Source organism: Coregonus lavaretus (assembly GCF_964263955.1).
Source record: "Coregonus lavaretus genome assembly, chromosome: 2".
Taxonomy (NCBI): Eukaryota; Metazoa; Chordata; class Actinopteri; order Salmoniformes; family Salmonidae; genus Coregonus; species Coregonus lavaretus.
In genome coordinates, this window is record NC_139989.1 from 57,593,824 (window position 1) to 57,611,913 (window position 18,090).

Consider the following 18,090-nt stretch of genomic DNA (forward strand, 5'->3'; position numbering starts at 1 on the left):
AGAGCAACCTTGAGGGAGTCAGAAAAGGATGCTCATATGATAGGGAATATCTACAAAACCTTGAGGAGAGCATATCCAATTGACAATCTCTTCAAAAAAATTTAAAAAACGATTGGAACCAAGATTTAAAAAGAACTGATGTTGGCACAAGATGGAGGGAAAGTTAGAGCATAACTAACGATAATGTATGCTTAATCCAGTATAAACTAATGTATAGAATGTATTATGCAAGAGAACAATTCTGAAATTCTACAGCACAACGGTGGAGTCATGTCTCAAGTGTAAAACTAATAATGACTCAATAATCCATGCTTTCTGGGAATGCTATAAAGTTCTGAAGTAATGGGCGGAGCTAGAAAGTTGGCTGTCAGAATTATTACAATGTAAACTTACTTTGAATCCATCTGTCTGCATATTTCAAGTCATGACATATGGGGTGTAGTGAGATACCCAATGGGCTGGACCATTCTTTTCTCATCACTCATTTTGAAAAAACATATACTAAAAACTTTGTCATTCAATCCAACATCATTAACACAATGAAAATATTATGGGTGACTCAGAAAAACAAATTAGTACAATTTAAGACCAAGTGGCAACAATAATGCAGGCAGTAGGGATGGGGGTGTGAGCATGTGGGTCTGGGCAGATGAGATGTAGTCATTGTTCGTGTGTGTGTTTAAGTAGTAGTTCGTATACGTTTGTTTTTGGAATGTAAAAAAATAAAGAAAAGGAAAATAAAATATTATAAAAAATGCTTTTGAATGAGTGAAATGTCCCCAGTGTAAAAACTGCAACACAGTTATCATTTTATTATTTCATTTGTACATTTAGCAGACGCTCTTATCCAGAGCGACTTACAGTAGCGCATACATTTTCATACTGGACCCCCGTGGGAATCGATTCCCACAACCCTGGCGTTGCAAGCGCCATGCTCTACCAACTGAGCCAACTGTCTGTCAATCTCCAGTTGCGTTCCAGGTTGTCTTTATTGCAATCAAAATGCGTTGATGATCAAATCTCACAACAAAGGAACCACATTAATACGAAAAAGCAATCTTCTGTGATGTAAGCATGTGCAAAAAGAAAACCAGGAACGTTGCCTATCTCTTTGGTGACACAGCCCATCCCTTCCTCCCTCCCTCCTCTCCAGACGTTTGGTAAGCGCCTTCTGTGTCAAACAGGCCTTTGTTCTCTGTTTGATGTTTGTTCAACTGCATTCTCAGGATCGTTTGTCACGCCAGTGTCATTTAGGAAGATGTTAGATAAGACATGTAACCCTACAGGACTAGCCATTTCTTCTCCCATTTTCATTGAAAACAATCTTTGAAGTGAAACATTCACACATTCACAGAGATACATCTGATTGATCTTTATGGGTTCAGGCCCTTAAAAAAGACTTCTAAGTGCTTGTATGGAAACACACAAACACCTGCTGTATCTGACTAGGGAGGCCAGTAGCCAGAGTATAGTCACTGACTGGTGAAAGAGGCGTGACCGACTGGTCACTGGCCCTAGTTGTTCACATAACCCCTGTGCACTGATCTGGAAATAGGTCACGCATAGAATTAACTCTGTGTCAGAAAGTGGCCCCCTGCCACGTATAGAGCACTTGAGAGGGAATTTGTGTGTGTGTGCACGCACATGGGTGTGTGTGTGTGTGTGTGTGTGTGTGTGTGTGTGTGTGTGTGTGTGTGTGTGTGTGTGAGCGTGTTGGCTACTTACACAACGAGCCATTCAAAAAGTGTCCGTCTCCCGTCACGTGGTCTTTTACATTCATGCTCCCACAGTAACTGGAGTGAGCTGCAACACAACAACAAACTATTAATAATCATATTTACATACCAAAACATTCCATTCTGCAGGCGAGTGGCGACCAAGAGTGTGTGACGCATTGTATATTACAACACACAAAGAGAGGGTAAGAGGGACATTTGCATGTCACCAAGGGAACCAACCAAAGTGGAAAGAAGCCCATTTGTTTATGACGTAATCAAGAGGACCTGTATGAAACCTGAGATGGATGAAGAGAGAAAACACATAAACAAAACAGACACACAGACAGAGACAGAGAGAGCAAGAGAGAGAGAGAGAGACAGAGCGAGCAAGAGAGAGAGACAGAGAGAGAGAGAGAGAGAGAGAGAGAGACAGAGAGAGAGAGAGAGAGACAGAGAGAGAGAGAGAGAGCAAAAGAGAGAGAGAGAGAGACAGAGAGAGAGAGAGAGAGAGAGAGAGAGAGAGAGAGAGAGAGAGAGCAAAGAGAGAGAGAGAGAGAGACACAGAGAGAGAGAGAGACAGAGAGAGAGAGAGAGAGAGAGAGAGAGAGAGAGAGAGAGAGAGAGAGAGAGAGAGAGAGAGAGAGAGAGAGAGAGAGAGAGAGAGAGAGAGAGAGAGAGAGAGAGAGAGAGAGAGAGAGAGAGAGAGAGAGAGAGAGAGAGAGAGACAGAGAGAGAGTGTGTGTAGGGGGGAAACAAAGACTAGTGACAGACAGTGAGGTGGTACAGGAGTTCTGTCTCTGTCCCTTTAAGAAGGATGGAGGACTGTTTCATTGATGAGCATGCAGTGGTAGATGGACAGAGCTGGAGAGAGATACTCTGAAAGAGAGTTCTCTATGGTGAAACTACACAGTAGAAAACAGCATCAGTACATACTGTGGAGAGAAGCATTCCTCTACATTATAATTCCACCAAACCATTACTATACATGCACAGTTAAACTTATGCCCAGCCTTCACAGATACTTTTTCACAGACACAGAAATGCAAAGACCAAGAGCTTGAGAAATAAATGTCGAGTCGGCAGACAGTGGAAATAGAGGGCTGAAGAAAAGAGGGTCACTGAGTCAGTGTTGATGGTCAGTGTTGATGATCGATGACCTTTGACCCATGCCGGCGGTGGGTCAGGTACCTTTGCCTTCGTAGCTGTTGGCCCTGTAGCCCATCATCCTGTGGAGAGTGGTCTGCTTAAAGAACCAAGAGACGCAGGACGCGCTGGAGGAAACAGCCCGTCTGGCCCTGTCTAAGAGGGACGCCAGAACACCTAGTGACACAACCATACCACACATCAAAGGTCAGGTCAGACAATGTGTCTGTTAAACCCCCATCCCCTTTCTAGCACGGGACCAGATCAGTATTTAGCTTTATTTAGCCGACTAAAACTCTGACTAATGTTAAGGCCCATACAGATCTTGGACCAGGCTATTCCATTTCCACCTCTAACGTCAGATTTTTGAGGCCGGGAAGAGACAGGAGTGGAAGAGTACTGGATATTCACCAGCTCACCCTGAGGAAGCAGGGCAGGTGAGGAAAAGAGAGCAGTGAGGCATGATGAGGTCACATAAAAATATATGACTTTATGACTGATGACCAGGCTGTGCAGGAGGAAGAGGAGAGACCAGACAGCAGGAGGAACAGCAGAGACAGGACATCAGGAGGAACAAGACAGCAGGAGGAAGAGGAGAGACAGGACAGCAGGAGGAACAGCAGAGACAGGACAGCAGGAGGAACAAGACAGCAGGAGGAAGAGGAGAGACCAGACAGCAGGAGGAACAGCAGAGACAGGACAGCAGGAGGAACAAGACAGCAGGAGGAAGCGGAGAGACAGGACAGCAGGAGGAACAGCAGAGACAGGACAGCAGGAGGAACAAGACAGCAGGAGGAAGAGGAGAGACAGGACAGCAGGAGGAACAGCAGAGACAGAACAGCAGGAGGAACAAGACAGCAGGAGGAAGAGGAGAGACCAGACAGCAGGAGGAACAGCAGAGACAGGACAGCAGGAGGAACAAGACAGCAGGAGGAAGCGGAGAGACAGGACAGCAGGAGGAACAGGAGGGACAGCAGGAGGAAGAGGAGAGACAGGACAGCAGGAGGAACAAGACAGCAGGGGGATGAGGAGAGAGGACAGTTCAAAGAGCCTGTGAAAATACCGGTATATATTTTTATAGCCCTATTATGATTAACTGGAGTCCAGTCCCTTGAGACTATCAGGTTGAACAGCTTTGAATAAATCAAACCATGAAAGACAGTAAAAAAAAGAGAGCGATTGATCAGGTGGGAAGGGAAGTAGTATCATGGGGAAATTCAGTGAAGTAAAACGTGCAGATAGAAATACAATGAATAGAGCTGATATGATGCCAAATTCTGCACCATATCTGTTCTACATAATGCCTTTCTATGTGAACGTTTTGTAATGTTGCGCCCATCTGAACAGACCCGAGTAGTAAGCATCTCTTATACCTTTGCCTGAGTGGCTCCTGGCCCTAGTGCCCAGCCACAGAACGTTCTGGAAGAGCAGTGTCACCAGGGACACTATAGGGGCCAGGGCTCGTCTGCTGTGGTGGACACACGTGTTAGACACTGACACCAGGAGACCTAGACAGAGAAAGGTTGGCAGGTTAGTTAACTTAATCGGACATATAAAAGTTAGAGAAATGGGTCCTTCTCCTTAGTGGAAACCCACATAGCCTTAGCACTAACAAGCAAACAGAAACAGAGAAACACACAAGAAATGGCTGGTTGACTGATCATTTGAATTTGTTTTGGGCATTCTGGGCTTTTAAGGTAGTCTTCTAACGGGACTCAGAGATTTTTTATAAATTAAGGAAACAGTGTGATATGCACAGGTTTGTAAACCATCAAACAGAAAGGACCTCCTGTTTACCTTTATCCTAGGACAGGAACACTGGGTCGTGTTCATTAGGGAATGCAACAGAAAGCGTTTTGCAACAGAAAATGAGCGTCCAGGTTGTCCCTCCATGTTTCAGTCTGTTTTCTTCCGTTTGGTGCCTAATGAACACAACCCTGTTTCACTCCCCAGTCAGTTGTGTGCACACTAGGTACGGTTCTCACCTGTCTTGTTCCTCTGACTCGTGTCCGTGCAGTATAAACTGGAGGATGAGGCTGATGATGATGATGCTGATGATGAGGAGACGGCGGCAGCAGCTGCTGCAGCAGAGGCAGCCTGAGTTGACGAAGAGGAGGAGGAGAGGGCGGCGGCAGCTGCTGCAGCAGAGCCAGCCTGAGACGTGGAAGAGGAGGAGGAAGAGTATGTGGTGAGGGCTTCTTTCCTCTCAGAGTGTATGGAACAGTCTTTACAGATGTAACCGTTGGCGACCATGGCGTGGCTGTGCGACACAGTGTTGACGCCGCCGTTCGCACCCGTTGAGCTGTAGTCTGTCCTTGAACTCCTCCCTGGGGAAAACACACACACAAGAGGAACATTTTTAAGTACAAATCTGACTAGAAAACCATTTCTTCATATATTTCTATGGTCTCAAAATATAATTATTTTGCACATCAGAGCTAGCCTTAAAGCAAGCCTGTGTTTACTTCCTGGAAAAGTGTTGTGATGATGTGTAATAAAAGATCCCTACTCAGGTGAATGCACACAAATATCATTATAATGTATGGTGAAGACTCACCTTTCAGATTGGTATCCTGATCTGAACGTAGAGGGAATAAAGCATTATCAAATAATCAAAGCCAATGGGAGTTCATTGAATACTGATTAATTAATTGTATTGGGTCACACAGGTAATAACGCAGCTAATCTCCGTAAAACCACATCAAAGGGATTAAATGGAAAGATTATACAGTCAGCCTGCCCCGTCTCTCCCCTGGTAATCCCACAAACCATTCATCATTCCTGCCTTACATATCAGATAGACACACAAACAACAAACTGCAGTAATTAAAATTAGCATGCTAACTAGTTAGCTTAAACTGCTACAGTCCTAGTTTTACCTCATATTCTAATGCGGTTGACTGGTCCCAGACCTGTGCTTTAGCCATCGTATGATAGATTGTCTGACCATACCTGTCATCTCAAGCCAACGATAGTCAGAGGAGTTGGCTAATGCACATACCGTACAGGTCTGGAACCAGAATAGAGCTAATGTATCCTCTCTATCAAACGTAACCCTTCCTCTGATCGTATGACCCATGCCCTGCCCTTTGCCCCTGGACTGACCCCTGTAGCCGTCTGTGGTAGTAGTGGTGGAAGTAGTGGTGGACCGCTGGCGGAGGTTGGAATGGTCCAGGATGGAGGAGACCAGGGAGGCATCGCTGGCAGTGGTGCAGCCTGTAGTGGGAGTGTTGGTGGTGGAGAAGGAGAGGGTCTTGCGTGGCGTCTGGTTCAGAGACAGGGACAGGGACTGGTTCAGGGACTGAGACAGGGACTGGGAGCTGGAGGCAGACTGCTGCTGTTTTCTGCTCCTCACCATCCTGACACACAGGAGAGAGATTGGTAGGGATGATAGAAGTCAGTGTGTGCCTGATTATGACAATGTGTTTGTCTCTGTGTGTATCTATGCGTGTTTAATGTTAATATCAGGCTAATGTTTCAAACTTTTGTGTCTGCAAGAGTGCGTTTGTGTGTGTGTGTGTGTGTGTCCATTGACTCCATTCCCCTGTGTAGTCTTAACATGACTCTCTCTGACTGGACCCTGTGTAGTCTTACCGTGACTCTCTCTGACTGGACCCTGTGTAGTCTTACCGTGACTCTCTCTGACTGGACCCTGTGTAGTCTTACCGTGACTCTCTGACTGGACCCTGTGTAGTCTTAACATGACTCTCTCTGACTGGACCCTGTGTAGTCTTAATATGACTCTCTCTGACTGGACCCTGTGTAGTCTTAACATGACTCTCTCTGACTGGACCCTGTGTAGTCTTAACATGACTCTCTCTGACTGGACCCTGTGTAGTCTTAACATGACTCTCTCTGACTGGACCCTGTGTAGTCTTAACATGACTCTCTCTGACTGGACCCTGTGTAGTCTTAACATGACTCTCTCTGACTGGACCATGTGTAGTCTTACCATGACACTCTCTGACTGGACCCTGTGTAGTCTTACCATGACTCTCTCTGACTGGACCCTGTGTAGTCTTAACATGACTCTCTCTGACTGGACCCTGTGTAGTCTTAACATGACTCTCTCTGACTGGACCCTGTGTAGTCTTACCGTGACTCTCTCTGACTGGACCCTGTGTAGTCTTAACATGACTCTCTCTGACTGGACCCTGTGTAGTCTTACCATGACACTCTCTGACTTGACCCTGTGTAGTCTTACCATGACTCTCTCTGACTGGACCCTGTGTAGTCTTAACATGACTCTCTCTGACTGGACCCTGTGTAGTCTTAACATGACTCTCTCTGACTGGACCCTGTGTATTCTTAACGTGACTCTCTCTGACTGGATCCTGTGTAGTCTTACCGTGACTCTCTGACTGGACCCTGTGTAGTCTTAACATGACTCTCTCTGACTGGACCCTGTGTAGTCTTAATATGACTCTCTCTGACTGGACCCAGTGCAGTCTTAACATGACTCTCTCTGACTGGACCCTGTGTAGTCTTAACATGACTCTCTCTGACTGGACCCTGTGTAGTCTTAACATGACTCTCTCTGACTGGACCCTGTGTAGTCTTACCATGACACTCTCTGACTGGACCCTGTGTAGTCTTACCATGACTCTCTCTGACTGGACCCTGTGTAGTCTTAACATGACTCTCTCTGACTGGACCCTGTGTAGTCTTACCATGACTCTCTCTGACTGGACCATGTGTAGTCTTAACATGACTCTCTCTGACTGGACCCTGTGTAGTCTTAACATGACTCTCTCTGACTGGACCCTGTGTAGTCTTACCGTGACTCTCTCTGACTGGACCCTGTGTAGTCTTAACATGACTCTCTCTGACTGGACCCTGTGTAGTCTTACTGTGACTCTCTCTGACTGGACCCTGTGTAGTTTTACCGTGACTCTCTCTGACTGGACCCTGTGTAGTCTTACTGTGACTCTCTCTGACTGGACCCTGTGTAGTCTTACCGTGACTCTCTCTGACTGGACCCTGTGTAGTCTTACCATGACTCTGTCCGACTGGACCCTCCGCTGCTGTGGTTCTGGGAGGAGAAGTCAGCCAGGCTGTCGTTGCCATAGAGACCGCCCGTGGTCTGCAGACGCAGGCTCCGCCGCGACATCCTGGGCGAGTTGAACACGGGAGCGATCTGATGCGCCTTCTCAAACTCTAGGGCCACAGTCGAGTAGCTGGAGCTAAGGACAGAAGGAAAGGGAAATAGAGAGCAGGAGAAAGAGATGAGAGGGGAGGAGAGGAAGAGAGAATATGGCAAGAGAGTGGGATAGTGAGATGGAAAAGAAAGAGGAAAGAGAGGACAGGGGAAGAGAGATTATACAGTGTGATATAGCAAGAGAGACAGAGCAAGGGAGAAGAAATTAGATGGCAAGAAAGAGAGGGAGAGAGAGAAACCGAGGGAGAGAGAGGGAGAGAGAAAAACTCAATCACAGTGCCTGAGCTTCTTATCATTTGCTGCAGGCCAATCAGAGGCCTTGGTCTGAGTCAGACCAGAAACTGTGGTTTCAGCTTACCTCAACAACCCTCTCCCTCTGAGTCAGTCAGGGCCAGTATTGATAATGGTTAACTTATTCATTATCACCTAAAAGGCTAAACTGATCCCAGATCAGCACTCCTACTCTAAGAGCTTTACTAATGCAGGCCCAGAGCTTAGTTAGCGTAACATGATTAATACGGACATTCCCAACTTTCTCCCATCCATTGTCTGTATCTTAGTCACACATATCAACTAGACAGAGACTTTGTTTTGTAAACAACAGCAACACAGCATTGGGAAACCTGTAGCAGCTCAGTAGGGAGAGAATGTTACCACAGGAACTGTTCCTGGAGCTGAACACTGGCCTCTCAGGAAATGACTCACCCAATTAAAAATACAAATGGAGGAAGAATGAGGCCTGCGTGTGAAAGAGGAGAGAGGCCCATTCTGGGGCCTTCAGACAGATATATAGTGGAATGGATAAGGACACTGTATACCAGTCCCATGTGGCTTAGTTGGTAGAGCATGGTGCTTGCAACACCAGGGTTGTGGGTTCGATTCCCACGGGGGACCAGTATGAAAAAGTACGAAAATATATGCACCTTCTGGGTGAGCTCGTCTGCGAAATGTAAAAAATGTAAATGTAAAAAATATACCAGTTTGAGCCAGTAAGATGTGGAGATGGAATGTAAATATTGTGAATATAGAATTGGACTCTTCTGCAGCAGTAGCTAGAAACTCTCTGACTCACTCATACCAGACCACACCCCCTGGATGATTATGCAGGCAGGGCCAAGACCAGTGCCAACATTCCAACACAGAACACAACTAAATCATTAATGCCACATTGGCTCTTATAAACAGATCCTTTCAGATAGTATTCTTGTATATTGCTTGTGTACACACACACACACACACACAATAAGTTACTAACAATTGTGATCTGATGTTAAACACACAGCAGTAGGGTAATATTCTCCTACAGTAGGTTGTGTCTCCTCTCCTTTGTATTTCAGTCATCTAAATCCCCCTGACAGACAAGCAAGGCAGTTGAGGAGGAGAACAGCATCTTAGCTGACTGACTGGAGGACTGTGTTCAAGAACTTCCCTTCCTGTAATGGACATGGGAGGCGGGAACAAAATGTAAGCACAAACACATGGTCTCGTTCAATGTTGCTACCACAACAGTGAGAGTCCATAAGACAAAATTCTGAACGGCTCTGGCTGTAGAGGCCTCCTCTATCAGTCAATCCCCAGGCCTGTGTGTGTTGTGTCTGTGTGTGTGTGTCCTCCTGGCCCTAAGACATCAGGATTACACCATCCCATCCAGAGCCAATTATGGGCTTTGCTTTCCTTCTGCCTGCTGCTCCACCTGTCTCTCCTTCACACACCAACACCTCTCACTATGACTGCGTGCTCTTCCACAGAGTCTGTGAGCTCTTCTAGGGAGTGTGTGCTGTTCTAGGGAGTGTGTGTTCTTCCAGAGAGTGTGTGTTCTTCCAGAGAGTGTGTGTTCTTCCAGAGAGTGTGTGCTCTTCCAGAGAGTGTGTGCTCTTCCAGAGAGTGTGTGTTCTTCCAGAGAGTGTGTGTTCTTCCAGAGAGTGTGTGCTCTTCCAGAGAGTGTGTGTTCTTCCAGAGAGTGTGTGTTCTTCCAGAGAGTGTGTGCTCTTCCAGAGAGTGTGTGTTCTTCCAGAGAGTGTGTGCTCTTCCAGAGAGTGTGTGCTCTTCCAGAGAGTGTGTGCTCTTCCAGAGAGTGTGTGTTCTTCCAGAGAGTGTGTGTTCCCACTACAGACCATGCTAGAGAACACACCAGGTTTTATGGGATATTAGCAGAGAGTTGTCTATGTTGTTACCCCACACACTATGTTAAAGGATTTTCCTGTGTTTTATATACTGTATATGTCCGCACTATGAGGTTGGAATAATACTGTGAAATTGTGAAAATTATGATAATGCCCTTTTAGTATAAGAGCTGTTTGAAAAGACTGCCTGAAATGTCAGCCTGTTTTGGTGGGATGGAGTTTTGGCATGCCTGATGACCTCACCAGGCGGCAAATTTGTTAACAGACCAATAAGAAAGAGAGTTCTAAACCTCTCTGCCAATAACAGCTAGTTTTCAGTTTTCCCCTCCCCACTCAGACCCCTCCCAGACAGTCCTAGCAAAATTCTTGCTTGAGAAATTGCTCTTTGCTAAGAAGCTATTTTTGTTTACTTCATTTTAATTGAAAATCACAGTACGGTACTTATTTGTTACCCATAAATGATTTAATATTGAGATGAAAATGGCTGCATTTGACCTTTAAGAATACCCTGTGTGCCCCTGTTCCCCACCCCATGTTATGTGGACTGTCTCCTGTCTACCCCCCAACTTCCTAATACCCAAGCTAGGGGCTGTCTCTCCTGTCTACCCCCCAAGTCCTAATACAAATTCTAGGGGCTGTGTCTCCTGTCTACCCCCCAAGTCCTAATACAAATTCTAGGGGCTGTGTCTCCTGTCTACCCCCCAAGTCCTAATACAAATTCTAGGGGCTGTGTCTCCTGTCTACCCCCCAACATCCTAATACCCAGGCTAGGGGCTGTGTCTCCTGTCTACCCCCCAACATCCTAATACCCAGGCTAGGGGCTGTGTCTCCTGTCTACCCCCCAAGTCCTAATACAAATTCTAGGGGCTGTGTCTCCTGTCTACCCCCCAACATCCTAATACCCAGGCTAGGGGCTGTGTCTCCTGTCTACCCCCCAACATCCTAATACCCAGGCTAGCGGCTGTGTCTCCTGTCTACCCCCCAAGTCCTAATACCAATTCTAGGGGCTGTGTCTCCTGTCTACCCCCCAAGTCCTAATACCAATTCTAGGGGCTGTGTCTCCTGTCTACCCCCCAACATCCTAATACCCAGGCTAGGGGCTGTCTCTCCTGTCTACCCCCCAAGTCCTAATACAAATTCTAGGGGCTGTGTCTCCTGTCTACCCCCCAAGTCCTAATACAAATTCTAGGGGCTGTGTCTCCTGTCTACCCCCCAAGTCCTAATACAAATTCTAGGGGCTGTGTCTCCTGTCTACCCCCCAACATCCTAATACCCAGGCTAGGGGCTGTGTCTCCTGTCTACCCCCCAAGTCCTAATACCAATTCTAGTGGCTGTGTCTCCTGTCTACCCCCCAACATCCTAATACCCAGGCTAGGGGCTGTGTCAGGACTGTAGAGGGCAGCTTTACCCACACAGGGGGTCACACTGTGACCGTCTGCAGTGCCAAGGTCACTCTGCCCCCCTGTAGGGCACACATGCTCCCTGGAGGGCACTGCTAGGGTGAGAGAGAGCACTGATAAGTCAAGGGGGACCGGGGACTACAAACTGACTGTTTTTAACTGTTTAGGTTCAGCATATCACAGGTGTGCTGTGCAAAGACAACATTTAGTCTCAGGGCAGGGAAAGGTGCTGTACTTCATAGTGGGCTGAGTGGGTTGTGGTGGGATCAACCATCAACGCAGTCAGACTGAATTTACTACCTGGAACCATGCTGATATCTGCACTGACTGTAAAGGTCAGAAGGAACCCAGAAGAACCCATGATTGCATGGCAGCTCGCAGAGCTCAGAAGAGAATAACACAGCACTGCCTACAAATAATCCTGCAGCAACAGGAATTGTGAAAAATGATGTAGATTATAATTAAATTAACATTTTTGTAGGGGTTTCGTAAGGGAAAATCTAGACAAATTTCAAAGTGGAAATTACAAACTTCAGAAGCCATTTTAAACCTTAAATACACTACAAGTTTTACATTTCCTGCTTAGTAGGAAAGTTCTCTTGCAACAGGGTGATCAAATTAAGATCCTACATCTGTACATGTAGAGCAGGATATTAAGCACTACATGCTTCTCTCTCTCACACTGTCCTCCGTGTGTATGTGGAGGCTACTGCAGCAGGAGTTAGCCTAGTGCAGAGTTAATAAGGCAGCTTTCATCAGACTCTGCACTATACTACCCTCCAGAACGATCACACACAGCGGAGCAGTTTTCTCTACTAGGCCTCACAGTGTGTGTGTGTGTGTGTGTGTGTGTGTGTGTGTGTGTGTCGACCCTAATGGTCTGCAGTCTCTATCATTTCTGTTTTCAGACCTGGTACAATAGGTTAATGGACAGCCAATCAATGACATTATCAATCCAGTAACTAGCAGTACAGTTGACTTCCAGACCCAGATGCTTGGCGCAGCACATCATTGGCACCGGCTTGGCAGAGGACTCTTTTTACAAACCCTGCAGTGGTGAAACACCTGGATTGATACACAGACAGATACTCTCTGTAAATCCACACACACAGACAAATCTCTCACACAACTTGTGGAAACAAGAACGCACGCATACACACACACAAATAACACCTCTAAAAACTTGTGTTTAACAATTCTCACACACACCTCCACCACCACTATTGATTGAGCTTGTTAAGACCTCAGCACATCACCTCGTCTTGCTTGCAAACACACATTTCAATTCGCTATTGGTCTCTGTATCGATCCATATGAGTATCCCTTGGCTAAACCGCCCCCACACCAGATATCAAAGTAGACTGGACACTGACCAAAAGCAGAGAGAGAAAACATATAAATCTCCTTCACTATTACACTTCTCCTCCTTCACTGTTCTCTTACACAACAACGAGAGCTTTGATGGTCAGTCCTCCCACACTCAGTGGGTACTGCCAGTTCTCCGATGGTATACTAACAAACCAGAGAGAGATCAGATCACCCAGGAATTTAGCCTACATAGTACAACCACTGAGGTGTCTTTAAAACACGTATTGAAGCTCAGGGGTAACCTACTAGCTTTCCTTTCCTTTATTGTATCATGGATGATGACTTTATAATAATCATTGACCTGCAGGGAAAGTCCTCTGAAATCCATGTGGTCAAATTGAATTCATGTTTGCTGAATACAATTACATCATTTCCTGGGAGCAACTGCCAGATCCCCATTTCCCTCATTAATATAACCTCCCCTGACAGATCCTCATATTAATCTAACCTCCCTTGACAGATCCTCATTACCCTCATATTAATCTAAGCTCCACTGACAAATCCTCATAACCCTCATATTAATAACTTCCCCTGACAGATCCTCATTACCCTCACATTAATCTAAGCTCTACTGACAGATCCTCATTACCCTCATATTAATCTAACCTCCCCTGACAGATCCTCCAGGGCGTGACAAACTTCTTTAGCCACTTGTCCTTCGGACAAATAGGACAGATTTTTTACTCGTCCGAAAGCTGAAGTCACTCGTCCCAACAACAAAAAAGTCCCTAACACCATCGGACAAAGGATGACTGAAAATGAGTGAAGTACATAGGAGGGATCTGTAGGAGGGATCTGTAGGAGGGATCTGTAGGAGGGATCTGAAATAATGTTCTGCGATTGCCCATAGACCACTGTGTCAAACTCGTTCCACGGAGGGCCTAGTTTCTACGGGTTTTCGCTCCTCCCTTGTACTTGACGAATTCAGGTCATTGATTAATAAATAACTCCCCTCACCTGGTTGTCTATGTCTTAATTGAAAGGAAAAACCAAAAACCAGCAGACACTAGGCCCTCCATGGAATGAGTTTGACACCCCTGCCATAGACGATGTTATTGCCCCCTAGTGGCCATCCAAAATAATGTAAAGAAAAATAAAACATGAATAAAGACCGCTACACATTTGGCTGGCATGCCTCCCCTGACAGATCCTCATTACCCTCATTAATATAACCTCCCCTGACAGATCCTCATTACCCTCATTAATATAACCTCCCCTGACAGATCCTCATTACCCTCATTAATATAACCTCCCCTGACAGATCCTCATTACCCTCATTAATATAACCTCCCCTGACAGATCCTCATTACCCTCATTAATATAACCTCCCCTGACAGATCCTCATTACCCTCATTAATATAACCTCCCCTGACAGATCCTCATTACCCTCATTAATATAACCTCCCCTGACAGATCCTCATTAATATAACCTCCCCTGACAGATCAAAGACAGTTGATATTATAGCCAAGGAGCAGTGATACAGTCACACACACCACAGTCAGGGAGCTCAGCCACAGATTACAAACCACATGGTCTATAAATCTAAACGGCGGTTGAACGATGCTACACACACACACTTTTTTGGGGAAAAACTGATGCACTATCAACTCACCCTTAACAAGCCTGGGGTGCTAAGCCAAATGCTAAACACAACGAAAACTTCATTAGCAGATCAGTTTAAAACCACCACCAGGCGCTCTTCTGAAGTGTATTAATGAGGGGGATATCACTCCCAGCAGGGTTTACAACTCCTCTTTTAAACCCTTCTGGTCCTAACAACATTCTGTTTACAAAATGAGGCTTTACTGAAAATGTTTTCACACAGTTGTTTAAGCTGGGCTCTGGATGGTCAGTGCAGGTCTGTGGGGAAAACACAAAACATCAAACACACACACACGTCCCACCCTACGGTTTCCTTTAACCATTATAGGGTAGAGAGCTGCCATTCCCCTGAGGAAGAACACAGGCCTATATTTACCACAGGCAGGGCAGGGACAGGCTGGGGAGAGGGGATCTCAGATTTCCATCTGTCTATCTCTGTGTGGGTTTCAATTGGCACTGAGATTACAACGGCCACCGCCCACCCTCCTCTTTTCCCTCCCACAGAACAGAAGCACTTCTCTTCCTTCTCCTCTCTCTCCAACAGTGTGCCATCCCTTCCTCTCTCTCTCTTTCATATTGCCCTTGTTGCTATGGAAACATATCCAAACAGCTCTTCGGGGCCTGAGAGTGTGTGTGTGTGTGTGATCTGTGGCCGCCTGAGTTTGCGCCCCTCCCACTTCTAACGGAACAAATCTTGTCAGAGAGGAGCACTAGCAAGTAGAGAAGAGACAAACTAACTGTAGTTGAAATTCCCCTTCACATTCACATGCCACAACACAGCAATTCAACTGTATCCTTCAATGGGATGGCTGACATTTTCAGAAGAGTATAATCAGCCTAAGGGGAGCCATGTTTTATAAGTTCAGCCTGAATGGGGTCAACAACACCACCATCATCCAGCTGCTGCCATTCAACCATCCCCTTGACCAGTGATGCAAGCACTGTCTGAGGCTAGCAACCATGCTGCTACTCACAAAGACACACACACACACAAACAGGCGTGGACACAAGCCCACATCGCCCCACAACACACACCAGACGTCCTAAACAACTGTGAGTGCAGCATGGCCAACAGCAGCAACTGGCACTCCTTCTCCACACATGCCTTTAACCTTCCTTGAACAGTCTTTATTAACTCCACTTCATCCCTTCCACCCAGCCTTACCCCCAGGCTGATCACATCACTATAATCACTAGTCCTAATATTACCCTAGATCACCTTCCACCCAGCCTTACCCCCAGGCTGATCACATCACTATAATCACTAGTCCTAATATTACCCTAGATCACCTTCCACCCAACCTTACCCCCAGGCTGATCACATCACTATAATCACTAGTCCTAATATTACCCTAGATCAGTTTAAGTGACTATGAGAGCTACAATACCAACGCCAACCAGGGGACCCACTGACCCAGTTACACAGACTGGTCATAAAATATGAAGAGGCCCATTGAAGAGACACGCTATTGCACTCTCAGGCTAGGGTCTGTGTGTGTCTAGAATCCCATCCATCAGGTGCTGTTTATTTGAAAGGGGCAGGCAGGCAGAACTACTACACTGCTAGGTGCCAGGTGTGTGTGTGTGTGTGTGTACTCTGCTGTGATTGACTCTTGTACATGAAAATGTCTAACCCAAGAGCTGACTTTCCCTTTTTCTTTTTCCCTCTCACTCCCTCCCTCTCATGCAGACACACATTCACTTTCCCCTCACACTAACATGTTAAACATATGGCATAGGAGAGAAAATCAGGCACTGGGCAGAAAATGATGAGGATGCTCTTTTATTCAAATCAAAACATATCCATGATGGCAGCATTTCTCCTTCTCTGAGAAGAAGTAACTAACCTAACCTGTCAGTGTACCACAGTCTGCAGCTCTGCTTTAGGCTAGGTCAATCACTGGAAGAGAGACCCCATTTACGTGTTGTTACAACACTACCGTTGAGCTGATATACAGTGCATTCGGAAAGTATTCAGACCCCTTCACTTTTCCACATTTTGTTACGTAACCTTATTTTAAAATGGATCAAATTATTATTTTTCTCAGCAATCTACACACAATACCCCATAATGACAAAGCAAAAATACCTTATTTACGTAAGTATTCGGACCCCTTGCTATGAGACTCGAAAAGCTCAGGTGCATCCTGTTTCCATTGATCATCCTTGAGATGTTTCTACAAGTTGTTTCGGGTCTACCCATGGTAAATTCAATTGATTGGAAATGATTTGGTAAGGCACACACCTGTCTATATAAAGGTCCCACAGTTGACAGTGCATGTCAAAGCAAAAACCATTCAAAGGAATTGTCCGTAGAGCTCCGAGACAGGATTGTGTCGAGGCACAGATCTGGGGAAGGGTACCAAAAACTGTCTGCAGCATTGAAGGTCTTCAAGAACACAGTGGCCTCCATTATTCTTAAATGGAAGAAGTTTGGAACCACCAAGACTCTTCCTAAAGCTGGCCACCCTGCCAAACTGAGCAATCAGGGGAGAAGGACCTTGGTCAGAGAGGTGACCAAGAACCCGATGGTCACTCTGACAGAGCTCAAGAGTTCCTCTGTGGAGATGGGAAACCTTTCCAGAAGGACAACCATCTCTGCAGCACTCCACCAATCAGGCCTTTATGGTAGAGTAGCTACTCCACAGTAAAAGGTACATGACAGCCCGCATGGAATTTGCCAAAAGGCACCTAAAGGACCTTTCAGACCATGAGAAATAAGATTCTCTGGTCTGATGAAACCAAGATTGAACACTTTGGCCTGAATGCCAAGCGTCACGTCTGGAGGAAACCAGGCACCGTTCATCACCTGACCAATACCATCCCTACAGTGAAGCACGGTGGTGGCAGCATCATGCTGTGGGGATGTTTTTCAGCGGCAGGAACTGGGAGACTAGTCAGGATCGAGGGAAAGATGAACGGAGCAAAGTACAGAGAGATCCTTGATGAAAACCTGCTCCAGAGCGCTCAGGACCTCAGACTGGGGCGAAGGTTCACCTTCCATCAGGACAAAGACCCCAAGCACACAGCCAAGACAACGCAGGAGTGGCTTCGGGACAAGTCTCTGAATGTCCTTGAGTGGCCCAGCCAGAGCCCGGACTTGAACCCGATCGAACATCTCTGGAGAGACCTGAAAATAGCTGTGGAGCTAAGCTCCCCATCCAACCTGACAAAGCTTGAGAGGATCTGCAGAGAAGAATGGGAGAAACTCCCCAAATACAGGTGTGCCAAGCATGTAGCGTCATACCGAAGAAGACTGAAGGCTGTAATCGCTGCCAAAGGTGCTTCAACAAAGTACTGAGTAAAGGGTCTGAATACTTATGTATACATTATATATATATATATACATATATATATATATATATATATATATATATATAAAGATTTGCAAACAAATCTAAAAACCTGTTTTTGCTTTGTCATTATGGGGTATTGTGTGTAGCTTGATGAGGGGAAAAAAACAATTTAATCAATTTTAGAATAAGGCTGTAAAAAAACAGAATGTGGAAAAAGTGAATGGGTCTGAATACTTTCTGAAAGCACTGTATATATGGATTCTCTAATATACGGAGTAAAA

The 18,090-nt window shown here is 45.9% G+C and overlaps 1 protein-coding gene across 1 annotated transcript in view; it reads right to left on the reverse strand.

Moving 5' to 3' along the window:
* Window positions 1-18,090, reverse strand: part of LOC311150149 (SUN domain-containing protein 1-like) — a 45,358-nt gene that overhangs the window by 16,508 nt on the left and 10,760 nt on the right. Inside the window, exons 3-9 of the mRNA XM_084187455.1 lie at window positions 7,856-8,044; window positions 5,967-6,220; window positions 5,419-5,439; window positions 4,847-5,188; window positions 4,235-4,369; window positions 2,907-3,038; window positions 1,726-1,803 (exon numbers count right to left, since the gene is read on the reverse strand). Coding sequence (XP_084043581.1) covers window positions 1,726-1,803; window positions 2,907-3,038; window positions 4,235-4,369; window positions 4,847-5,188; window positions 5,419-5,439; window positions 5,967-6,220; window positions 7,856-8,044 — 1,151 coding nt within the window. The remainder of the gene's footprint in view (window positions 1-1,725; window positions 1,804-2,906; window positions 3,039-4,234; window positions 4,370-4,846; window positions 5,189-5,418; window positions 5,440-5,966; window positions 6,221-7,855; window positions 8,045-18,090) is intronic.